Raw genomic sequence first — 26446 nt, 5'->3', positions numbered from 1 at the left:
CATCAGTCATCAGGAAAATACAAAATTCAAATCAAAACCACAATTAGATGCCACATCCCACTTGGTGAGATGACTGTAATTTAAAAAATGGACAGTAACAAGTGTAGGCAAGGATATAGAGAGATTAGAGCCCTCATATATTGCTAGTGGGACTGTAAAATGGTGCAGCTGCTTTGGAAAACAGTCTATCAGTTCCACTAAAAGTTAAACAAGAAGTTGCCATATGACCCAGAAATTTCTCTCCTTCCCTCTGTCTATAGATAGACAGATAGATAGGTGGATAGACAGATAGTTAGATGGATGGATGGATAGATAGATAGATAGATAGATAGATAGATAGATAGATAGATAGTCTCATTCCCATTAGTAGTCACTCTCTTTTCCACTTTCCTCCAGCCCCTCCCTGGCAACCACTGATCTGTTTTGTGTCTTTATGGATTTACCTATTTCTATGACATGTCATAGAAATGGAATCATAGATGTGGCCTTTTTGTTTCTGGCTTCTTTCACTTAACATAATGTTTTGAGGTTCATCCATCCTATAGCATGGATCCATATTTCATAGCTTTTATAGCTGAATAATATTCCATTATATGGTTATGCCACATTTTGTTTATTCATTCATCAGTTGAGGGATATTGGGTTATTTCCACTTTTTGGTTATTATGAATAATGCTGCTATGAACATTCGAGTACACGCTTTTGGGAAGACTTATGTTTTCAATGATCTTTGGTGTGTATCTAGGAGTGGAATTTCTGGGCCATATGGTAAACTCTGTGATTAATCTTTTGAAGAACTGCCAAACTGTTTTTCCAAAGTGGCTCACCATTTTGCATTCTCTCCTGCAGCTTATGAGGGTTTTAATTTTTCCACATCCTCAATGCTTGTTATTGTCCTTTCTTTTAATAGCCTTTGTAGTGGATGTGAAATGGTGTCTTATTGTGCTTTTGATTTGCATTTTCCTAATGTCTAATAGTGTTTAACACCTTTTCATATGCTTATTATTCATTTGTATATCTCTTTTGGAGAAATATCTCTTTAGACTCTGCACTGAAGTTGTGTGTTTAAGAAACCATTGTTTAAGAAACAAAGATTTATGTCGATATTTCTTCTAAGAGTTTTATAATTTTAGCTCTTACATTTAGATCTTTGATCCGTTTAGGGTTAACTTTTGTATATGGTATGAGGTAAGGGTCCAAATTAATTTTTTTGTATGCAGATTATCCTAGAACCATTTGTTGAAGAGACTATTCTTTGACTATTGAATGGATGTAGCACTGTTTTCAAAAATCAACTGGCCATAGAAGTATGGGTTTATTTCTGGACTCTCAATTCTATTCCATTGTTCTATATGTCTATCCTTATGGCAGTACCACACTGTTTTTATTACTCTAATGTTATTTTTTTAAAAGATTTTTATTTATTTATTCATGAGAGACACACACACACACAGAGGCAGAGATACAGGCAGAGGGAGAAGTAGGCTCCATGCAGGGAGCCTGACATGGGACTCAATCCCGGGTCTCCAGGATCACGCCCCGAGCTGAAGGCGGCACTAAACTGCTGAGCCACTGGGGCTGCCCTAATTACTCTAATGTTATAGATGTTTTGAAATTGGAATGTATGAGTCTTCCAGATTTGTTCTTTTTTGAAATTATTTTGGCTTTTCCTGGGTCCCTTACATTTCTATATGAATTTTTGGATTGCCATATCAGTTTCTGGGGGTGAAAAAAAGGAAGTTGGATTTTGAAAGGATTGTATTGAATATGTAGACCAATTTGGAAAGTATTGCCATTTTAAGCTATATTAATCTTCTAATCCATGAACATGGGTGTCTTTCCATTTATGTAGCTCTTTTATTTCAACAATGCTATGTAGTTTTCAGTGCACAAGTCTTGCATTTCTTTTTGTTACTCTTTTCCTAAGTATTTTATTTTTTATGCAATTGTAAATGGAATTGTTTTGTTAATTTCTTTTTTTAAATTGCTCACTACTAGTGTATAGAAAGACAACCAATTTTTGTACACTGACCTTTTATCTTACAATGTTGGTGAACTTGTTTATTAGCTGTAATTTTCTATATACAAGATGATATCATCAGCTGGGGGATTGGAGAGGGAAAGGATGTCACCATTATCCTGATTCTCATTTATGAACAGGTTTGTCCTTAATGGAAGACAAATACTTTTCTGATTCAAGTTAACTGTATTATGAAGGTTGTATCATTCTGTTCTGGAAAGAAAATGTTTTATACAAGCCAGACATTTCATTTAATGCAGAGTTGAATTATAGAATGTTTTTTGGTAAAGATAAAGCAGAATAAATCAAGATGGCTTGTTTCTCTCTTCACCCTCTCTTTCTTTCAAGTGAAAGATGTCAACAAAATGCTAGGGTAGACTGAAAGGACTGTTCTTTGGAGATCTTAATTTAAAATTTTTTTAAAGTTCAGATACAACCATGAATAGATGTATGATTACCTCCCTACAAGATCACCTTGGGCTAGCTTAGGCCTTCAACAAGGTCACCACTCTTCTCAGGGCAGTTAGCTGTACATGACTTGGCCCCTCTGGGTTGTGGGAGCCACTTCCTATGCCTGTCCCTTGGGGTCTAGGGAAGGTAAGAGTTCGGCTTATACTAGTCTGGGTTATTGTGCTATTCTCTGTGGTTCCCTGCATCTACACATTTATAAGTAATTTCTTTGTAAATAATGCCCCCCTGCCGATTACTCCATTTTGTCAAGTGTGCTATCTATTGTTAGAACCCTGATTGATGTTATGGCCATGCAGGAGCCTGCACAGAAGTATATCCTGGAGACTAAACTGCCAGACTGAGAGCCTATCATATCTTTCTTAAGCCTTTTAGATCCTCCTATCAGTGTTTCTTCCCTTCTAGCTTGCAACTAAAGAACTTTGTGAAGTAAGCAGGGCTATTCAGCCTTTCAACTCCTTTCTCTCACTCTTTGCCTCCATCCATCCTGTTCTTCCTCCCCATCACCACACATCCAAACCTCTGTTTTCTGCCTAGATAAAATCACAGTGGAAATCATGTTTCTGTTTGATTTGGCTAAATTCCTTTATCATGTTTGAATACTTTAAGAGGAAATCAGTAAGGAAAATGACTCTAACCAAGAACCTAGATTGGGGAAAAGTATTGGGATCACAGACCTTGCCTCAATCAAACCATATAAGCCTAGTAGACCTTAGGCCAGGGCAGCTTCCAAAGAAAGAAGGGATTCCTATAGCAGCTTAGTTTCTGAGTCAGACAAGGGAGTGGAAATATTTCTGTCTTTAATTGCAGTTACCATTAGAGATTTGCTCTGGGAGACCATTTGTGGCCAGATGTGCCTTAAAATCACTTAGCCAGGCTTTCATCAAGCAATTGCAGCTTCTCTTTGGATATTGGTTCCTTCTCTCCACCTCAAAGTTTCTCTTGGTGTTCCTTTTCTACACAAACAAATGGAACAATTTACACGAGGACTCGATAAAGAAAGGAAGTTTGCTCTGACAAAGTAGTCTTCCGAGAAACCAGAGCATAGAGACTACAAAAGGAAAAATGCTCAGAAATGAAACAACTTTTAGTTTCATCCTTCTGTGGTTAAACCCCAAGAGTCAAAAAAAAAAATAGGGGGAAGAAGAAGAAAAAAAGTTTTAAACTAATAGGCTGTCAGTTGTCAAATTTTCCACCCACATGGCTGCCCAGTATTCCTGTGGGAAAATCAGTGGTACTGTCTAGAGAGAGGAAACCATACACTTCTTTTTTATTTCAATTTATTGTTGTCAACAATTCCTCAATACAATAATAATGTTTTCTACATGAAGATTCCCAGCAAATAGATGCCTAAGGAAAGTTACTTTAGGATAATGATTTTGGAGGGGGTGTGAAATCATAAGTCTAGCATGGACAAAACCACGAAGGCATTTGGAAGTAGTAATTCTCATTGACAATAAAGTAAAACCAAGTGCATTGCAACAGATGGTATGCAAATCAAATCCTGGTATGATACAGTATGGGGGATGATTTTAATTAATCCACTGGAAGTTTATTGAACTGTTAGAATTCCATTTTAGTGAGTATATATTATAATATCCAGTTCTGTGTGATAAAGCTATTTTTTTTCATGTCCCAGCTGACAACCCAAACCATCCTAGTACTATTCAATACTGCTTGGAAACTGTGGATACAATGGATTCCACTGAATGAGAAATACTGTATGACAAAAGATTCATAATTCCTTGTCTGTGTAATAGTCAACGCATTTAACAGGATAATGTATTATGTATAAAATATAGCACCAGTAATTGAATTCCTGTGAAATGTTAACTATTCTAACCCAAATTTGACATATGTTTCAAAATGTTTGGGATATCATCCATTGATTTTTAAAAAGATGGTACTTCCTGGTAAGCAGCAGCTCAGAGTAGAAAGAGCACTGGACCTGGAGTCAGATGCAATGCAGGTTGTTTTCTCTAAACACTCTAATATCCTTTCCAGATCTAATGTTCTATTATCTTTTACTACTGAATCTTGAGAGTTTGATTACTTGAAGTAATCTTGAAATGGTTTTAAAGTTATCATCTTCAGGTATTTTGTTCTTTCTTTTTCAAGATTAGTTTTGAAAATGGAATTTGATAAGGACAGGGGTTGGGAGGAGACAGTTTTGTTGTTGTTGTTGTTTGTATTTTTCACATATCTGCTGTTGAATATTTTATCACTGTTAATAGAGGTCAGCTCCCCTCTACTCTGTTGACAAGAGTTGGAAAGTGGGAAGGAGATTCCAAAGAGCAGCCACAGTGCTTTCTGCCACAAGTGAAGAGAAAAACACTATCTGAGAGACTAGATTGGTGTGGTGTGTTTACATAACTGGCTCAAATTCCCGAGATCAAATAGCTTAGAATTTCTTAAGAGAGTTCACTTAAGCAAATGTTGCTTTTGTTCTCAGATTTCCTTCTCCCCAACTCCACTTATGTTTACATCTCCACATGGGTGTCTGACCAATAGGAATCACAAGCTTTAAATTGATCACATCTTGCTCTCCAATCTTGCTTCTCTCTTGTATTCCCAGTCTTGATCAACAATATCACCATCACACTGGTTCTAGCCAAGTTCAAAACCTTGGAGCCATTCTTGACTCCTCCTTCTCCCTCATTGCCCATTCCCCAGTCTTGCCCTCTTCAACCCATTTTTCACATTTTGGCTGCCAAAGTGCTCTTTCTAAAGTGCAAATATGATCACAGAGCTTCCCTGCTTAAAATACCTTGATGACACCTTTTCACCTATTGGATTAAACTCAAAGTCCTCTTTCAGTACCTGTACACCTTTCTAGCTCAATCCCCTGCCACTCCTGGCCATTCCTTTGAGCCCCTTACACTCCAGTTATATGAACTGCTCCCAGTTACCCAAACACACCATGTTATTTCGTGTTTGTGACTTTGCATGTGAAATTTCCTCTGCTACTTTCTCAGCTCAAGTTACTTTTCCTCATGTTCCCATGGCATTACCACATACTAGTTTTATAACTTGTCATACTAGTTCATAGTTACTTCTTTCCTTGTTTGTCTTCACTACCAGACTGCCAGTTCCCTGTTTTGGGAGAAGATAAACATTGTAGAGGAGATTCAGACTCTGGATGCTTCTAGGTGGCATTTAAGCTTACTTTGAACCCTGAGACGCTATGCAATGCTCTAATGCTCACTTTTTCTCCTTGTCCCAGCCCTCCCCCTGGTGGAGGTGTTAAGAAGCAGTGGAATGGTTGCATGGCCAAAGACCAGACAAAGCAGCCTGGCTGATCCACAACCTGGATAAACATCTGCCTCCTATCGTTTTCTAGGCAAATGAAACGCCGGCAGTGGGCCTTGGATTTTGGGTGGCCTGGCAGGAGCTTTCTGTCTTATGATGGATCAGTAGGAAGAGACTGAGATTTCAATCCCCAGAACTGTAGCTGGGGACCAACATGCCCATCCCTGATGGTCTCAAAGAAGATTATACTGCTGTCAAGCAAATAGCCCAAGAATAATTAACGGGTGAAGATCTTCCTTGCTTTCTCCTTTGCCTGAAGTTGAAAGAAACCTGTGTGCAGGAATGTTTGCCTTCGGATGACCACACCTCAGAGCAAGGAATCAAATGCCAATCACATCCACATGGTAGGTATTCTCCCCAATTGCTGCGGACCCCATCTCCCAGAAAAGTCATAGGAAAGGTCTTCATTTCTATTCCAGAACGATATCCAGTTAGCACTGCTTTCTGGCCCAGTTGAAGATAACCTAGTCTTCAAATCAGTATTATTTAGTTGCCCATTTGAGGCAGCCAGTTCCTCAAGCACCCTTAGATATAGAGTTCTCTAGGTATGGTAGCCCTGAGTGTATTCCAAGTTGGTATGATTGGTGGTTCCCAGGGAAGAACTTGCCAGGCAGGTTGAGAAAAGAAAAAAAAGTTATCGGCCTGATTGGGAGGACTCTCACCTCTAAAAACAACAAAATTTTACAAAACACGATGAGTTTAAAATTATCATAGCAATTCTCCTTCATGGCTCTTGTGAATTTTATCAGATACTATGTTTACACTATGGTGAGACTTCTAGCAGCAAGAATGGGTTTTAGTTTTAAGTCGCGGGGAAAGGAAATTATCATCTATTTGTCATCAGGAGAGACTACCTTTGAAAAATCAATCCCACAGTATCATTTTATACATATGTCAAAGGCAAGGAAAGATGATCTGCTGTCTTAGGTGTCCATCTGGCTGTGTCCTGATCGAAGAAAAAGAATCCAGGTACTACCAGGGGTACATGAAATAAACAGAAACAGAACAAGCAGGAGTGCCCCGCACAGTTCTTAGGTTTCTATGTTCAGAGTAAAGATCACCCTCCCCACAAAACGATCATTGATGACATCATTTATGATGCCTTTGCCCTTCAGCTGGCACTGTACAGGCACTGCTTGGTTCTTCACCACGTCTGTAAAGTGCATTGCCACCAGCGGGGAGGTGTAGTTAACCTGTAGGTGGAAGAACAATGAATCCTAAGTGGGAAGAGGGGAGGGGGTGGAGTGGGTAACAGGATAGAAGCGATCAGATATTCAGTGCAAGATGGGATAATCCTCACACAGGGAACTGAGCGAGTCCCATGAGGCCAAGTCGCAAATGGCTAAAGCCACTGACATGCTCTCTCTCTGCTCTGGGACAGTGGGGAAATGGCATGTTTCTCCTGTAAGTCACTGTCAGATGTCTGATTGTCCTCTGGGGAAAACCAGTTCTAAGTCTATGTGATATGATTTTCTGGATATCAGACCATGAATGAAACCAGAACTAGTATCTTTCAAATGTCTCTGCTAAAGATGAAGCCTCACTCTATGACCCACCACCACTGCCCCAAGGCTTCACCTGGGAGAAACAGGCAGGTGTGATTATTTGGGTGTAATGGAGTGCAATGACAGTGATTTGTCTGCTCCTGGCTCTGCCGCTAATTAGCTATGTGTTTTGGGCAAGTCACTTTCTCTGAAGCCTAAAATCTCCGTCTGTAAACTGAAGGAGTGAGACCAGACCATATCTGGGATTTCTTCAGATATGAAAGTAGCGTTTAAACTAGGAATTGGTAGAGGTAGCACCTGGTCTTGGCCAGCTGCTATTCATCCTGCTGTCTAATGCTGCTCCCTAATTCCCAGAGATTCCAGACAGCCCTTCCTCTGTCTCTGAGCCCTTTCTGACAGCAAAGACTGAAAAGGATACAGGCTTACGTGAGTCAGTTTGCCATAGTAAGGGTAGTAGCGAAGGTCAAAAGAAGCCGACTCTGGGTAGTAATTGATGGATCGGATGTCATTTTCATCACCTCTCTGTAAGTAAAAGCAGGTGTATGTGGGATGCTGGGTCCCTCCATGGGTTGAAGCCTGAGCTCAAGGGGCCTGTGCCCCAGGTGAACTCAGCATGTGACCCACAACCAACTGTCCCAGGAAGACCCATGAAAGCAGAATGGGGCATAGCTTACCCCACACCTATATCCCCAGAGCATTTCCAGAGGGAGATTGTGCCTTGGTTTTCAGTTCCAAGAATATTGAATGGAAGGCCTAGACTGAGGAGGCCAAACGTGCTCAATATAGTTCTGTACTGGCTCCTAGGGGACCTAGACAGAAGGGCTCCAGAGGGCTTGCAGTAGCTGGTGCTGCTCTAGCAAGAGGGCCTACCATGCCAGCCCCTCTCCAAGAAAATCATCCTGGGGCTGGCACCTAGTCTTGGACTTTGAGGCAGGTATAAGTTAGAACATGTTTAGTAGGGGTGCCTGAGTGGCTCAGTTGATTAAGTGCCTGCCTTCGGCTTAGATGGTGATCCCAGAGTCCTGGGATGGAGCCTCACAATGGGCTCCCTGCCCATTGGGAAGTCTGCTTCCCCCTCTCCCTCTGCCCCTCCACAACCCCTGCTTGTGCACACACGCACTCCTTCTCTCAAATAAATATATAAAATCTTAAGAAAAAGAACATGTTTAGTAAATTCCACGCCACAACAACCTGCACATTGTGGGCTCAATTCTGTTGGAAGTCAGACCGGGTGCACAGGAATCTGATGCATAGGGACACATCCCATAAGTTTGGCCCACCAAAACTCATGTCTCTGACCATGTTCTCTATAGTGCTTAATTACTATAGAGGCAATCAGGGGGATGAGCAAGAGGGAACCAGGGCTGGAAAGATGAAATAAATAAGTCTAGCTTCATCATATCATGTCAGGTAGGGGATGGACCTTTCTGCCTATGAATTAGGCTTGCCCTATATGGCGGAGGTCTGGGGGCTGATAAGGGACAGACAGTGCATCACTACTAGCAAATCACTCACTGGGGTCATGTGATTACTTCTTTCAACACAGTGTAATCGTTCCTAGTATAATTAGAGCTCTCCTTAATTTATCCTAGTGATTACCTTATCCTGCTTTATTTCCACAAGTGGGTGTGGATTTTGACCAGTTGATTATTATAGAATGTATAAAGACTCTTAATATTTCTTGTTTTCGTTTTAAAGGACAGTTCTCAGCAAGGTTCTATGTCAGCTGAAAAATGAATGGCTTCTACTAGAGAACTATAAGCAGGACTCAAGCTAATTAATATACTAGTTTAAGATTGTGTTGGTCTTTATGATTTACTTACACATTCTTCTAGAAAGCCATGCAGTTCATGTTTGTGAATAATCCATGGAATCAGTTCCACTAGTTTGTAGTCACACCTCACATGTGTGTATATTTACACATACTCATGTACATGTGAACAGAATGAATGTCCTTTGATCTTGTTCACAGGGCAAACCATATCCTGACCTTTCAACATTCACCTTCAGCGTCAGCACCTCCCATGTGGAACTAACCTTTCCCTCCTCAGTGTCCCCACTGCACTTTTCATAGCATCTGTAATATTTGATTGCCCTGATTTCAGAGACAGAGTCGTGTTTATCTTGGCACCCCCAACACCTAGCAAAGTACCTGGTATATCATAAGTGATCAATAAATGCTTGCTGAATGAATGTTGCTTCTTGCTGCTTTCTGATCTAGCACCATCAAGACTGGAGTTTTGAGCTGTATTTCTAGAACTAAGAATGGGATTACCTGGCTTCACACATTAGTGAGACAACTGTCCAGGGCTGGGGGTACAGTGGATGTTATGAAACAGGAGGGAGCTACCACTTCCAGTTTGAGAAGCAAACCCAAGATCTAGGGCTTCTTCCTACAAAGGAGCTAATTGGTGCAGATGAGATAGGAGTTAATGGCCCCTTGAAGGGCAGTTAATTAGCATATTAATGGAGTTCTGTTTATACTTCCCTTGTAGTCATTTGTTATTGCAACACGCAGTGCCACTGGTCATTGCTGCAAAAAGTGAAATTCTGTTTTAAAAGCAGGGACTAATGACTCTAATGAAATCTGCTTGTTTAGTTCAAAGAAACAAGTAATTAGAGCTAAAAGCAAAAGTGTAAACAGAATCCCAATTAATGACGTGGCACATTATCATCCCCTGCTGTGGCCCCTAGCAGGTTCATTGTTTGGCTTTCACAGGTATAAACTGGCACGCGCGCGCGCACACATACACACACACATCCACACTACACACACACATGAATTGAATGCTTTCTGGCAAGAAGGAGGCCTGAAGGTACTAAAGGGAGTTGTAGTTATGAAAAAATGAACCCTTTCCCTAACCCATAGCCAGTCAGTCATCCATAGTGAAGCCCTTGAAAGGGATGAACCACCATTTTGCATAAAACCAATGTGCTAGCCATACTCACTCAAAAAGGCACCTTACCTGAACTTTGCAGGACACTTTCACAGGATCCCCAAGCTCAGGACGAAAGCCTACAATCTAGCAAAAGAAAACCAGCATTGTTGTTACTGTTTTCACATCATAAAACAAAACGGATTGGACAGTGAAAATGGGACTTTTCTAAATCCCCCTGAAGCCACCACTTCCTTAGGCATAAACGTAATCTATTTTGCCCTCATAGGAATATCACAAAAAGCAAAAAATGCAAAATATCTTCAGAGTTGCGCAGCTCAGCTTACTCATTGCACTGTTACCTGATGTTCATACAGAGAACCCTGAAGATGTAAAGAACTTTCTGGTTTGAAGAGGGATGTACTTGGGAAGGCTCTACCACACCTCAGGCATGGCAAGAGAGGAAGAAAATGTATTTCTTATAAGAATTGCTCCTCTCTACTGCCACCATGTCAGTCCCTTGTTGCAAACAGCTCAGGACCTCATTGCTGACAGAGGGCATCAAGGGCTGGTTGGGGATGGGGGAGAAGAGTGGACATAGGAAGTACTCAGGGAGAAAAAGGTATTATTGTTTGATAGGTTTGTCCCATTGTTTGTATTACTGATGCTGTCAGTAAAAGTGACCACACTTGCAGTGTGTGGAGACAGAGCCCAAGAGAAATGGAGTGGCCAGAGCCCTCCTACCCAGCTCATCCACCTATTATCACTGGAGTATCAAAGGCCAGTATACCCGGTTCATCTTTAGAAGGATGCAGGGCTGTCCCGTAGAGTAGCCAAAAGTAGGGTCCTCCAAGCCAGAGCAGTTCTTGAGGAAGGAGCGCTTAAACTGGCAGGCCTTCTTGTCTTCATCCTCATCGCCATCTTGGATGAAGTACTGCCCCGGGGGACAATCTACATTCATCTCCTCTTGAAGACTGTCATTGTAACCTAAGGTGAGCATGTGGGTGGCAAAGGGGTATGTTAGACAGGTGCTACAGAGGAAGGCCACGTTTCCAGTAGTCCTCCTCCCTAGTTTCCTGTCTGCAGCTTGCTTGTACTCCTCTGAAAGCCCACTCGGCCTGGCCTAGGCTCTGTGACCCGGATCGGTGCCCAAGGCCCTCCATCAATCAGCCTCTCTCCTGGAAACCTTTTGGGCTCATCCCCTCGGCCCACTTTGATTGCTTCTCCTTCCCTCCGCACTTGGGAATATCTATTGCCAGGTCATATGCTGGTCACTTTATAACTGCCATTTTCCCTTATTTCTTTTCAGCTATGGCACATCGTAAGCTTGGAGGGCTGCTCCTTCTACTCTTGGAAGAGGAATAGGCACGTAGCAGACAGATTTTGGAAGAGGGACTGAATCGTGTCACAGTGGAGCTTATATAAGGAAGCGAAGCTCTTGGGTGAAATCTCTTTAAGGTCAGTCTAGGGCACATCTCCTGTGAGGTCCGCGAGAGACACCTGATGCAAGAAAATGAGAAGTGTGTGCTGTAGGGCAGGAGGAAGGGAGAGGAAGAGAAAGAGGGAGAAAGAGGAGAAAAACCAGCTTCTGGTCCTTTACAGAGGGAAGTTAGCACCGCAAAATAGAAGCTTAGGTTGAGAGACAGAAACCAACGACAAGATGTAGGGTCTCCCCCAAGAAGGTGAGAAGGTGAGATCTTGTCTGTCGAGACCCGAGGCACTCAGAGTTCACGTCACATGTGTCCAAGGTATACACATCAGGAAAGAGAGTTGAAGGGGACTGTGAGCTCACTCTTTGGACTACCAGATGCCATGGAACTGGGCTTTGGAAATTACTACATTATTTCCAATCTGGTGTTAAATGATGGAGTCCAGTTAGTCCTGTTAGGTCCAGCCCTCCTGCACTCATGTTCTTAGCCGCTTAGTTTATCAGAGGAGATTGTGTACCTATATGATTTACCAGTGGTGAAACTCCAAATGTACTACTGGGTCTGCATCTAGACAGGTTGTGACTGCAGTTTAATATTATCAAGAAGCAACTGGGAATTTTAAATCTATTCTGATTATGGTTAAGTCTTTATTTTTCCTTCAACAAAGCTACATTTGATTCAAGGCTTTGTTTTAATCTTTTTTTTTTTTTAGCACAAGAACTATGTTCAAATAAGTTTCTAAATAGAAGCTCTAATCACGTGTTCATTGTTTCTCTTGAGGTAGTTCCATTAAAAATAATGTGACATGGGCATGACCCTTATTGCAAAATCCCAGTCCTCCTGGGAATGAAATTGATACTCTGGGATGCTATTTCAGAGATGTGTTCCTTTTAAATAGGGCATGCTATCTACACGTAGCAACTAAAAACCCACTGTTTTCCCTAATGTTTTCCATCTCTGTCATTAGGTCAGAATTGGTATTTCTCTATCTACTAGCTTCTCAGACGGATTTCCTCCACAGAGATTCTGGCAACATGCTTGTAAAAGTTCACAGTTTGAAAGAAAAGAAGATATTGTGCTGGCTATGATGCCCCAAACATTTTTTGAGCTCAAAAAGGAACTACATGGACTCAGAAAGGACCCAGCTCCCCTCATTTCACAGGTTAGGAATCTGAAACTCAGACTTACCCAAAAGGACACTGAGCATGACTGATAATAAAGCTGAGTTTCAAAAAAAAAAATAAAAATAAATAAAGCTGAGTTTCTAACTCCTGGTCATAGGGCAGCAAGCAATTACAAAAAGCAGTGTATTTCTCAAGCTTTAAAGTTTATACAGATCACCTGTGGTTGTTGTTCAAGTGCCAGTCCTAATTTCACAGGCCTTGGGGTGGGGCCTGAGAGCCTGCCTTTTTAATAAACTCCCAGGGGATGCTGTTGCTGCAGATCCTGGACCACACTTCCAGTAGCAAGGGTGTCAAAACCATGGATGTGGGTTTAAACACTGGTTCGGCTGCTGGGAGACTTTTATCATGTTACTTCCCCTTTCTGAGCCTCAGTCGCCCCGTTTGTAGAATGGAGATGGTAGATTTTTTTTATGTAGGCTCCACACCCAGTGTGGAGTCCAACGCGGGGCTTGAATTCACAACCCCAGGATGGAGACCTGAGCTGAGATCAGGGGTGAGACACTTAACCGACTGAGCCACCCAGGCGCCCTGATGGTAGATTTTTCTATGCATAAAATGACAAGGGACGCCTGGGTGGCTCGGTGGTTGAGCATTTGCCTTCAGCTCAGGGCGTGATCCCGGAGTCTCGGGATCGAGTCTCGTATTGGGCTTCCTGCATGGAGCCTGCTTCTCCCTCTGCCTATGTCTCTGCCTCTCTCTGTCTCTCATGAATAAATAAAATCTTTTTTTAAAAAAGACAAAATTTATGCATTTACATGGCGCTTCCCATCACATAAGAGATTGTTTTTCTCTTAATTCAGTGCACATTCTACTGCCCCCATGCCCCTCCACCACTCCCCCCCCCCCGAACACCCCACCAATTTAGCCAGGAAGGGACAACCAAACCAATCCAACTGGCTTTTTTCCACAAATAATTGGTGCAGCAATGTAAATCCACTGGGGCTCCTCTCTGATAGCTGGATCGATACAGAGCGTGTGTGCTCTGTGTCGAACCTTAACCAAACTGCTCCCTAGTTTTCAGCCTGTGGAAGGGCTTCTCAAAAACCACTCATTTGCCCCAAGAGTGTGTCTGATGACGCTCTCAGACAAGATGCAAGGCATCTTGCAAACATTTGTTATCAAAATGTTGGAGTGACTGTCACCCAGAGATTCTTCCTCTAACTCCCTGCCGGGATGCTATTAAATCAAGACCCCTGTTCTCTTCCATCAAGATGGCCTATCTCCAAGAAAGGAGAAAGGAATTCTCTTACCTTGAAAGAGTATAGGAGGCAGGAATCTTCCCATGCTGGAGAACACTCTTCTTTTCTCATCACTACCCACCCCCCTGGAATAATCTTTTATAATTGATCATCATTGAGCCATCTGGATGTGCCCGGGACATAACTAGGTGCCTGAGAATGTTTAAGAAAAGGAAACAAGTTCTCTGCCCTGATGAACTAAGCATCTTAATGGAGAGTTGGCTTATGTGCTTTCAAGACAACATACGATCACAAGCTAGAACAGTTTTGATTGTGTATACAGGTGCTGAGAGGGATGCAGAGTAGGGAAAGACCAGGATGGGCTGGGGTTAGTAAGAGTGGGATTTCCGGTGAACTGTGAATTTTGATCCCTCCCATCCCAACCCGTGCGCCCACCCCATCACCTTTCCAAAGAGCCTTCCCCTACTCAGAAGCACTTACTTACCCTGGAGAAAGCCATTTAGGCTAATGACATAATGCTGCCAAGTGTCAGGTTCAGAAACGTTGAAGTTGAAGTTAAGGCTATGGGCGAAGGGTCTAATCATAACTCCTGGCAATGGAAACAAGTGTTGGATATATTAACCCATTCTTGGGATAATTTTTTTGTCTTGATTCCCATGAAATCACTACCCGCCCCAGGCAATCAAAATAAAAAGGACCATAATTTGCCAAATACCATTTTACTTTTACTCTTAATAATTGAATCCCTAAGTCATTACTGGGAAGAGCCAAAGTTAATTGAGGCTGAACATGCGGTGCAAGCAGATTTCTCTCCAGCAAGTTTGGGCAGCACAGGGCACTTGGGCACTCACCAGGAGGCTTCACCCTCTCGGTGAAGGGCGGCATGTAAGGACTGATGGTCAGAAAGAGCGTGTACATGCAGAGGGTAATCACAGCGGCCAGGGAGGCATAGAAGAAGAAGTAAATGACTAAGATCAGGCCTGCAGAATAATCAGAGATGAGAGTGGTCAGTGCTTGCCGACAAGCTCTGCCTGCCTCCTCACTCGAACTCATGAACCAGAACCCACCCCAACACATGAGACAGCTTTTATTTTGTTTTTGTTTTTTTCACACTCCCCAGATTCAGTATGTCCTTGCTTGTTCTGATTTCACCAATTTGGAATTCGTGAGAATTTTCGTGTCGGAGGTCTGATTGCAGTGTACCTTTACAGCATCTCCGATGGAAGGGCTTGTGGAACAGATGATGGCCATGAGCAAGATTACCATGGAGTGGAGTTGAACGTACTGCAGAGGGCACATTGCTTGGGAGTCCTCATTAAAGCAGGTGCCCTGAAGAGTCCTAGCGGCTTGGCTCCAGTGATTATATGTGTTTGCCGTGATGAAAACAGCATTTCTTTTCGCATAGCTTATAATTCAAACTTTTGATTAATTTCCGCTGGACTTGCCTCTACTCTAGTCAAGGCAAAGTGAGTCTTCACCCTACTTATTTCAAGTCATATTCATCTTTAGCAAAAGTTTGAGTGGCTCATGCTTTCCAAAAAGAACACACGACAGGGAAGGAAGGAGGAAGAAAGTGTACTTCATTATTGGTGCTTGCTACCTGTGAGCTCTGCCTGTGAGCTTGGGCCAGTTCCAGAACTTCTCTGTACCCCGCCAAGTCCTCACAGGCAAAAGGGGAACAAGTCTAGCACTTAACCTCATAACACTGATCTACATCCCTAACAATATCTGAAATTCCGCTTCTGCTTGCATCCTATCCTGACCTTACCATTGCCTTGCTGTTTCATCTTGGACATGCTGCTTGCCTCTCTAGGCCTCAGTTTCCTCATCTGTAAAATGAGGACGACAATAGGACTTCCTTCTAAGCGTTGGACGGTGCATCTAAATAGCATAGCACAGAGCCTGGCAGATACCAAGTGCTCTTTAAATGGCAGGACCTCACCACTGTTCTTATTAATATGATTATTGCTGTGGGACCAGAAGCACAGCGATGTGAATCCCTCCTCTGTGGGCTGTATTGGAATCACGTTTGCCCCAAGATGAGGCAGTGCTGAGTGAGGTGAATGAGCACGAGGCAGCTGCTGAGGACTTTTCAAGTCCTCCTTGGGGCCCTCTCAGGCAACAATATCTGGCTCCACTTACAGCACTAACATGATGTCGGAACGACAGATTTGAACTGCATCATGAACCAAAAACCGGAACAAACCACATAACTTTGCTGTACCCAAAACTGAATCCAAATATTAATTTTTAAATCGAACCATGAACCAAATAAAATTAACCAAAACGGGGGAGGGGAGAGGAGGGATGGAGGAAGGGAGAAAAAAGATCCTCAGGCATCCAACTGAAAATGGAGCCTTGATGTTTTATAAGGTGAACTGAGGCAGAACTGGGACACGGGCACATGGACTCAGCTGGAATCCCTGGAGAAGAAACAGCACCTGTGTGCCTGCGATACTTGGCTACTGCCCACCAGCTGCCCCAATGTGCCGTGTTCTGGGCCTCCTCCTCCTTCCTAAACCCCCATCCCTATTCCTGGGGACAGGTCAATGGCTGGAGCCCATCCTGGGGGACTAGAAGACTCAGTTTCAGGGATGAAAGGAAAGCAATAGAATACAGGTACATTCCCTTGGGGATATCTTCCGTCTTGCCTAGGATGCGTGGCTAGGAAGTATAGAGGAGAGAATGGCACTAGCAGGGAGGACCCTGAGCCTTACCCAGGAATCTGTGCCCTGAAGTCTGTGATAGGCTAACAAACACAGCTTCCCGCCCCCCATCCCCACCAAGAAAGATCAAGCACCATACCTGTCGGAACCCATTGATCCCTCCAACTTTTTCTGCTCTGGATGTCCAGGTTTTACTTGGGCCACTCCTCTAGGTAATCCAGGGGTCTCTCCTGAATACTTTACCCAAGCTTGGATAGACCAGGGTATCTTAGCTATGGTAGGTACCCACAATCCACATTCTTTATTCCTCCCACCGAAACATCCCATCAGGTCCTGAGACGCTACCCATCAGGGCCTCGCTCATCACTACGGTTCACGAAGACAGTGTGGTCTGGCAAGAGAACGAATCCCGGTGTTCATCTGACCTGGGCTTGAATCCCAGTGCTGCCACTTAATAACTGTGTGACTTTAGATAAGTTACTTACCCTCTCTAAGCCTCAGTTTCTGCATCTGTAAAATGGGGATAATAATATTACTACCTCATATGGTTCTTGTCAGTATCCAATAAAATAACAGATAGTTCCTAAAAATAGAAGTTGCCCAGCTACCAAAGGAAAAACCCAGAATAGAATCATAGGCTGGGTGAATATGTTGGTCATGTTTATGTGCAGGCTGGGATAGGGTTAGTAAATGCTCAAGTGGGCACCTAGTTTTCAAGCAAGAGGGCAGCAAAGCATATGCTTGGTGGCCTAGGCATTAACATCACCACGTGACACTTGCCCAGGCATAGCCCAATAGCAGAAGCCTGAGTTCCTAGACTCTCCTGAGACCTGCCATCCAGAGGCCTGGATATGGCCTACCATGCAGTGTCCCCACTGTCATATCTTCCCCGGGCACTTGAACCTTTCTCCCGCATCACTCTCTATTGGCCTATAGATGATTCTCCACAGGGACAATGTGGATCAGCTCATCTGGTGAAGTTCTAATGGCTGGCTATTTAGGAGTTAAAGTATAGCTCTCTCTCTCTCCCAGAATCACACTTGCATTTCACAAGGCCTGTTTTCTCAGTCTTCTTTAGGCAAGGGAGAAACAGCTGTGCCCCCCTTTGGAGCCTCAGTGAGTGTCCGGCATTTGCAGCTTCCAGAACGTTGGAATGTTCCTTGAATGGTACATTTGTTCCAGTTGAGAGCTTGAAGGATAGGCAGGGGTGGGGCTGGGAACTGGGGAGGGGTGAAGGGAGGTGGGTGTTGCTCAGAGTCCCACACCTGCTATTCCTAATTCCAGGAAGGGAGGGCTGGCTGTTTCACCCTGATGGAGCTGAATTAGAAACATAAACTAGGAGGGAGAGAATTCTCAGCCAAAGGGGCCTTTGGAAGGCATGACCATCAACTTTAGCAGCCTAAACCGTGGACACTAGAGGACTCTTATTTCATCCATAGAGTTATCTATTTTGTCCTTCTCCTGTGGGCTAACTGAATGCCAAACCAGCAGCTGCTCCTTTTCTGGGCCTCGTAGAGTGTGGCAAGTGTGAATTTTACCACAGGCTAAATCTCCTGAGGAGAAGGCTCAGCATTCATAGTTCAGGAGGTGAGTAGGAACCAGGGAGTGGGATGCTGGGGAAGTGGTGAAGTTGAAGTGGTGGCAGTGTGTGGTACCAGGTGGCAAAGCTAGGGGTGCCATTCTGCCATTGATCGAGCACTATGGGGGGCTCAGCCGTAATCACAAACGACCCCTTTAAACCTAATTTCTCTGTGTACACCGTGGGAGCCTAAAGCACACACAAGCCAGCCAGGGCCAAGGGCAGGCCTCCTGGCTTTCCTTTTCTGACATTACTGGGTGAAACGATGAGATTTTATAAGCCCCACCCCCTACCCCCAGTCAAGTTAGCAGGGACTGGGGTCTCACATCCTAGAAATAGTCTCTTGCATAGTACAGTTGACCCTGGAACAGTGCGGGGCTTAGGAGTGCTAATCCCCATGCAGTCGAAAATCTGTGTCTAATTCTTGACTCCTCCAAACTTAACTAGTAATAGCGAACTATTGACCAGAAGCCTTCCCGGTTACAGAAATAGTCAATTAACTCGTATTTGGTACGTTGCATGCATGATATATGGTCTTCTTACAATTAAGTAAGCTACAGAAAAGGAAATCTTGTGGAAGAGAAAATATATTTACAGCACTACGCTGTGTTTGTAGGAAGAGAACAAACAAACCAACCGCCTGTGTGGAACAGTGCCATTCAAACCTGCGTCGTTCAAGGGTCAACTGTGCTTTCAACTTGACAATTGGAGCATCTGATGGGGGCCTCAGGCTGATCATGTGGGGAGAGACAAGGTAGGGATTGTTGCCCTCATTTGGCAGGTGAGGAAAACCGAGGCTCAGAGAGGGTCAATGATGAGCCCAAGGTCACACAGATAGAAAGTGACGGGGGTGGGATTTAAAACACCAAAAATAAATAAATAAACAACGAAACAAAACAAAACAAAACAAAAAAAAAACCCTGTGCTCTTTCAACTCATTCTTACTGTCTCTCTGCATCACAAATGAAGTTGAGCCCAGTGGCTTTCAGCTCCATAATCCAGTTTGTTTACCTATTTTGGAGTTTCTTCCAAAGGGATCTGCCCGCAGTCCAGGCATTTCCCGAGGCACTGAGCCCTTCACGTGAAATCTAAGAGAAGTTTGCAGACAAGCCCATCCAACGTATGGTAAAGGAGTCCTGGACACCAAGCCAAAAGCAAAGGACACCCGACTGGGGCATTGGGACAACTGGGACTTACTCCAACTCTGACCTGTTCGGGCCAGAGACATCCTTTTCTCCGGGTCCCACAGGTATTCGTTCACGATCTGCCATTTCTGCCACCAGGCATTGCCTGTTGGCCGACCCTGACCCTTTTCCTCCTCCTTTTCCTCCTCTTCTATCTCCTCTTCCTCCTCCTCCTCCTCTTCCTCCTCCTCCTCCTCCTCCTCCTCCAAATCGGGTACCACCATCACCCGAGCCTCTTCTTCAGCTTCTTCCTCTTCATCTGCTAAGTAGTTCTGGTTCACTTCATCTTGATCGTCCTGGAATGGTGACAAAACACAGTCCCCCTTTTGAGAAAAATTTCCAATGGCACATCCCACCAGCGAAAATCAATGGAAAACGACTCAATATTCGGAGATGCTTCAAATTTCCGCTTCCCTGTACACACACCCATTGTTACAAGAAGCACATTTTCTTTCTTTCCACTCTTTTGGAGGAAATAGCCTCTCTAGGACCCATTTTGACCCAATACTCTTTCCACAGAGGTGTAAGTTTTATTCTCAGCTGCAGGCCTTTGGGCTCTTCCCCTAGGACTGCCTATGTTGCCACTCCATCCTGGGGCCTCCACCTCCTGCTTAACTTTGGGGCGGAGCTGAGCCCAGCAGGGAGGATGGGGTTGTTTCAGACTCGAGTCCACCGTGGCAAATTCTGAGTCCTAGCCAGCTCTTTCGTCTGTCCTGTTTACTTGCAGGAGCTCAACCTGACTATCCCAAGTTGTAGCCAAAAGTAGCCTGGGACGGACAGCAGAAGGAGAGGCCAGAGGCTGTACCCCTCCTCAAAACTTAGACTCTTTTCCTAGCAGAAGAAAATCATAGGGGTCTGGAACCTCAACTGATACTCCTTGAGTCTCCCCCACCCCCACCCCCACCCTATACCCTAGGCAAAAATCCAGGCACGCAGTGAGTGCTCAGCACATATTTGTTGATTGACTGATTGCAGCCCTTGAGATCTGAAACAGTAATCTTCTCTGAGTGGTTCTAAGAAAATTAAGCAAAAAAAGAGAAACCCAGACTTCACCGATGTATTTCAAATGCCTCCTAGCCCCAGGCAGGAGAGCTGGAGCATTGCTCTTTGTGGGTCTGCCAAGGCTCACTGCAGCAGCAGAAAATGAGGCCACCCTCCCTTCTCTCTGCTGTCCAAATGTGAAGAGTGGCGGGGCCTATGCACCTGTTGGGGTTGGATGTGTCCAGTGCCAGAGGCCAGGGGCTCCATGCTGCCCCCTCCCTGCCTGATTCCTCAAAGGCCGTTTAGAGGACACTCAGCTAAAAATGCTGCCATTAATCGAGGAGGGGGTGCTCAGAAAATTGGATTGTTCAGGATCAGTAAAAGTGACACAGAATGACAAGGCTCTGCTCTCAGCGTTCAGTCTGCCCAGCACTCTCTCGCTCTGGATCATCAGCACTCTTGAATTGCTCTCAAATTTGTTTCAATGTACATCTTTCTCTTTTTTAAAGACTTTATTTATTTATTTGGCAGAGAAAGAGCATAAGCAGGGGGAGCAAGAGAGAGAGAAGCGGGCTCCCAGCTCCTTGCTCAGCCCCACCCTGATGCAGGGCTCCATCCCAGGACCCCAGGACCATGACCTGAACCAAAGGCAGACGCCTCACTGACTGAACCACCCGGGAGCCCCTCAGTGTATGGCTGTCTATCACACACCATATTAGAACTGACAGGAACCTTGAAGATTCCCTTGTCCATCTGAGACCCAGAGAGCGGATAGGCCGTAACTACAGCCCCGCCGCAGGTTTGTGATCAAGTTGACAGCCTCAGAACCTGTGTGTCTTGTTACCCCGGACCGTGATATTTCTCCTCTGTCACACTGAGCGCAAGTGCCTCGAGGTGGTTAACAGATTTATGGAGCACAACACTGTTCCATTCTGTGTTCCTGAGAGATTGCAGATGTTCATAATCAAGGATTTCTGACTCTGACGTGGACTCATGGTACCAGGCTCAAGAGGATAACCTGCATCACTCAGTGTTGAATGGACTAATAAATGCTCTTCAATCTCTTTCACTCATGTGTGAACACAGGTACACATTTGACCTCCCAGGCTGCACTCTGAGCACCCAGGGTGCAGAGCTGATCTTCCCTAACCCCCCAGCATGGGACCCACAGCTAGCTAACCAGCGGAGACTGAACAAGCCCTGGTGATAACTGCCAAACTTAAAACCTGAACCCGGGCACCAGGGAAATTGCTCTCACAAAGCTCGGCGCCCTAACTCCAGCAGTCTTGTGCACTGTGGTGGGTAATCTTCACGGCCCCCAAACAATCTACTGCAACTGGGGTGCTCGGAGAATTTGAGGTGGAATGGTTTTATAGTCCTTTTATATCTTCTGGACAACTTCCTTTTCTCTCCCTGTTGCCTGCGTGCCTGCCCTGCACCTCTGCTCCACAGGGGAGGCAGCTGGCCTCGGCCTCAGCCTGATCTTATTTGTAGATATGAGCTTTCATGATAATCCCATTAAAGATGGCTTGTCATTAAAGCCTTACCCTCCCGGGAAGAATTAACCTTCTCCGAGCTAATTTCCCCATGGCTCTCACACTGCCTGAGCTTCAGGAACCTCAAATATTCTTTTCCCCTCTCCTCTGATTCCAGAGATAGGAGAACGTCATATTGTACAAGAGAGGCACTTTTGTGCAACTATTTAACAGAATCCTGTAGGGAATCCTCTGGTAATGAGAGGGTCTGTTTTTGCCCGTTTCCTAAAGTGGCAGTGCCCTCATGTGATAGCGTGTGTGAATGTGCTGGAATATAGTAGTGGGTGTGTGCTGGGGCCATCATGTTGCCCTAAAAGGGAAGAGTCTGAAGGGCAGAGGGTGGCTCCATTTTGAGCACTCTAAATATACAAACATATAAACATATAAACAAACAGTATGACCCAAAGGATAAATTTGTGCCCTGCATTGAATAACGCTCTGTAAACATTTGAATGGTTGGTTAATTTTAAAAGAGAAATTAGCATACAATTAATCACTGCATTACATAATATTTTTAAATTTGATCACGTATTCCCTATAAAGGGCAAGATCACCCCCCATGCGTTTAAAATCAAGTATTTCCCATAAAGGGCAAGCTCCTCTGATGCACTTGACAAATAACTTAAATGGAACACAACGCTTTAGCAACATTACAAAGAAAAGAAGCCAAGGAAGGAATAGTTCTATGTGCCCTACAGGTTGTGACTGCTCCGAAAGCTGGGAGGGACTCTGGGAATGTGGGGAGAAAAAAAAAAAGACTCTACACGGTGTGGCTAAGTTAAGGGAAGCCCACTGTAGGTTGATGTGGGGTTAGAAGGATTGTGTTTTCCTCTGCTGGCTGTTGACAGTCTCTACTTAACTCCCTGGTTATATAAGCAGCCATTTCCAGAGAAGAGTGGATTAAGCTTTGTTTCCTCCTGGGGCTCAGATCACAGCCCTCTCTGGGGGAGATTTCAGACTACACTCCCTCCCCCACCCCACAACAGGACTGCATGTGGCATATATTAACGATTTAGAGCAAAGTAAATGCAAAGAAACTGTGGGTTCAGAGAAATCTGTAATGCACCTTGGAGATACATGGCGACAGCAGAGGGGCGTGTGTGTGCACGCGTGCAGGCGTGTGTGTGCCCGTGTACATGTGGGGGGGGCAGGGTGGGGTGGCGGGCGGGCTGGCAACGGGTGGTGGAGGATCAGAGGGCTAGGGAGTTGCCTACTGCACATATAATAGAAAGAGCACAGGATTAGAAGTGAGGAAACTTGGCGTTCTCGCTGTGGCTCTTTACTAACTTGCAAGTCACTCCTGCGCTCTGAGCCCCAGCCGCCTCCTTTACATAATGAGGGCTTCTGGAGAGATGATGCCTAAGATTCCTCCCAGCTTCTATGATTCTATGATTTTCGCCATAGTTTGGAATTTCTGCTTTAGAAAAAGAGCAGCTGGGTTCCAAAGACGCTCCCACCCCAAGGGACTGAGACAGCTGGGTGGGCAGCGTCTTTCTCTTCTTCTTCCCCTTCCCCTGGCTCCTGGCAAAATCTCCTGCTATCCGACTGAAACCTCTACTCCCAGACTCCAAAAGGTCTGTTTGTTGAGATTCCAGACACCGCCCCCCCGCCCTCATCCCCCAAATTTTAGAAGGCGCGGGTTCTTTGGCATCTTCCCCTTTCCTATCTTTGTTCCCTGGGAAAAGGGGCTTCCTCCTTCAGTGCAGCAGTTTGGGGTCCAATGAGGGTGCCAGGAGCCACTGCTCGATCTTGAAATGATAGGCTTCCTTTAACCTCGCTGTTCCTGCCCAGGCTAAGGAGAAGCGGCCATCAGCCAAGACCTATGCAACCCCCGACCCACCCCACTCAAAAGGGGCAGCAGGATAGTCTGCTCCCCGGGACTCACAAGTCTGTAGCGATAACCGTAAGGAGAGGCCGGAGCCCTTCTGGACCGGAGCTGCCTTCTCATGGCTGTTCAGTGGGCAAGCCTTGGCAGCAGGCGAGGGGTGAGAGTTCTGGAGCTTCTGCTGGTACAGGAGACACTGGTTGCTGGGGACACTTGGCGCCTAGTAAAAGTGAACCCTCCTGGCATGAGCCCTTCCCCAAAATAATCTAACATGCCCCTTTCTCATTGGTTGGCCCATTCCCTGAATCAAAGGAAAGCCCTTATGGAAAAGCAAGCTCATCATTAGAGGGAGGGGGGAGATATTCTGGGTCACGAGGGTGAGCGACTCACCACCCCCCTCACCTCATGTCTCCACCCGCCCTCTGCCCTCCTCTAGCACCCGAGGTACTATGGGCCCAATGGAAATCTTAGGTCGTGTTCTTCTCCATTGAGAGCTGAGTGTCAGCATGTGCAGGAGGTGGGGTGTGGGTGGGCGTTGGGGGTGAGGGGACATGGCTGGGAATAACTTTCTTTTTTCATAAGACTGATCTCATGCAAAAGGATCTAGGGTGTCAGGAAAGATTCCCTTTGCTCTCCCCCCACACACACACACCGAGCCACCTACAATATTCCTTATTTGTGTCAATGTAGGAGCCCCTTGAAATGTGGATTATGCATTCTGATTTTAGAGGCCAGGCTCGCACTTTACCCCTCCCCTTCCCAAAGAGGGTCTTAGACATAAAGAAGCCTTTTTCTAGCCCACATGACAGAATGGCTCCATCAGTCACTGCCCCTCACGCACACACCCCTTGGAATCCTGGCCACATTTCTGTAGTGGTTGAGATCTATATTTATCCCTTAGCATCAGGGCAGGGAACAGGCCAGAACTTTGCAGTGTCAGTTTCCCAGGCATATATAACTCCTGAAGTCAAAGTGGGATCCAACAAAAGAAAAATTAGTAGAAAGAGCCAAAACAGCATATAGCATTTTCGGTCTGTTCGGCCCACCCCACCAGAGCCTGGGTGGCTAAAAAGCTTGAGTGGAATTTGTGAACAAATCACCCCACCACCACTACCATTATACCCAGGTGGCTGAGAATGTTGCAAATAATGAGATTCTGGGCATATACATAACCAAGAAAACCAGCACAATAGCTTAGATAGATTGACTTATTCATAATTCCAAGCCTAGGCTATTCTGATGAAGACAGCTTCAATAGTGGTTAATTTAAAATAAAGACTCCATTTACTAGAACGTTACTAATTAGGCCTGTTCCCTAACAGAGTCCCTCCCCCTCACCATACCCTTATTTGAAGAGAAAGAGGCCACTGATAAAAGAGAGAAAGAGAGAGAGAGAGAGAGAGAGAGAGAGAGAGAGAGAGAGAAAGCTCATTCCTCTTTTCAGATTTTAATAAAAGCAAAATACATTCCAGGGGTTAACCTGATCTCAGTAGATATTGAGCTCTCTCTTTCTCCAATTAAGTCTTTTGTGTGACTCCTAATGTTAAATATGAGAATCCCGAGGCCCTTTGCAAGCCTCAAAAACCAGATGATAGATTAACTGGTCTTATCTCCCTAAAGTAGAAAAGAGCACAGTCATGTAAGCAAGATTTCAAAAAACAAGAAGGGGGAATAGCATTATTCACAATGGGCAAGGTCTGGAAGCAACCAAAGTGTCTGTCAGTAGATGAACGGATAAGGAAAGTGTGAGACACACACACACACACACGCACACACACACACACACACAGGAATATCATTTAGCCATGAGAAAGAAGGAAATCCTGCCATTATCGACAACATGGATGAACCTAGAGGGCGTTATGCCAAGTGAAGTAAGTCGGACAGCAAAAGACAAATACTGTATGCTCTCACTTATGTGGACTCTAAAAAAGCCAAATTCATAGAAACAGAGTAGCATGGTGATTGCCAGGGGCTGGGCAGTGGGGAATTGGGGAGATGTTGGTCAAAGGGTATAAACTTCCAGGTGTAAGAAGAATAATTTCTGGGAGAGCTAATGTACAGCATGGTGACTATAGTTAACAGTCCTGCCTTAGACACTTGAAAGTTGCTAAGAGAGTTGATTTTAAGTGCTCTTACCATAAAAAGGAAATGGCACATATGTGACGTGATAGTTTTGTTAGCTAACACTATGGTGATCATCATTTTGCAGTGTAGAAGTGAAACAAATCACCTTGTACACCTAAACTTGGACAATGTTATATGTTAATATATCCCAATAAAGCTAAAGGGGAAACCCCAATAGGGGGAAGACGAAAGGAGATTTGGAGTAAAGTGATCTCAGGTAACAAAATATTCCTTTCTCCAGAATCTCCCACGCCCGAGCCTTCTGGATAACTTGGGGTCTTGCTATTCACTTAGTATAGTTGCAATGTATTTTGACTATAACTCAGGCTGCCTTCTGGAATGCCAGCTGTTGGATGGGGTAAAATAACAAAATCCCATAGGACCTCAAAGACAGAAATCTGTATGAATTCATACTCAAAAGACTCTAGCTACAGGAGAAACCATTCCTGCCAATTCTAGGGGGTGTGGAAAGCAATCTGCTAAACAGTGCAGCAGGCTGGAGCCAGAAGTGGCCAGCAGATCGGCAAATGAACGGGGCTATGGAGGCAAGGAGAGGCG

General features: G+C 44.6%; 1 protein-coding gene across 2 annotated transcripts; it reads right to left on the bottom strand.

Annotated features, from left to right (window-relative positions):
• Positions 1-1401: 1401 nt before the first annotated feature.
• On the bottom strand, positions 1402-23999 carry ATP1B4 (ATPase Na+/K+ transporting family member beta 4). 2 transcript variants are annotated; one of them, XM_026017920.2, is made up of 8 exons: positions 23822-23999; positions 19434-19716; positions 14843-14971; positions 14476-14580; positions 10969-11165; positions 10269-10325; positions 7729-7824; positions 1402-6990 (listed from the first exon to the last, which is right to left on the bottom strand). In XM_026017920.2, exons 1-8 carry the CDS (start codon positions 23882-23884, stop codon positions 6829-6831), a joined length of 1092 nt encoding a protein of 363 aa, XP_025873705.1. In that variant the 5' UTR covers positions 23885-23999; the 3' UTR covers positions 1402-6828. The 2 variants fall into 2 exon arrangements, with proteins under 2 accessions (XP_025873705.1, XP_025873706.1); XM_026017921.2 differs by having other exon boundaries at positions 19446-19716.
• Positions 24000-26446: the final 2447 nt, after the last annotated feature.

Source organism: Vulpes vulpes, chromosome X (genome assembly GCF_048418805.1).
Source record: "Vulpes vulpes isolate BD-2025 chromosome X, VulVul3, whole genome shotgun sequence".
Taxonomy (NCBI): Eukaryota; Metazoa; Chordata; class Mammalia; order Carnivora; family Canidae; genus Vulpes; species Vulpes vulpes.
Note: the sequence above shows the minus strand (reverse complement) of the source record. Positions and strands in the feature narration are given on the sequence as shown.

Excerpts from the sequence above, each read along its gene's own strand:
- ATP1B4 (XM_026017920.2), bottom strand. The coding sequence starts at position 23,884 with ATGAGAAGGCAGCTCCGGTCCAGAAGGGCTCCGGCCTCTCCTTACGGT. Across the intron at positions 14,972-19,433 it reads CCGAACAGGTCAGAGTTGGA|GCCTGATCTTAGTCATTTAC; the intron begins GTAAGTCCCAGT and ends ATTATTCTGCAG. Across the intron at positions 14,581-14,842 it reads CGAGAGGGTGAAGCCTCCTG|GAGTTATGATTAGACCCTTC; the intron begins GTGAGTGCCCAA and ends TTCCATTGCCAG.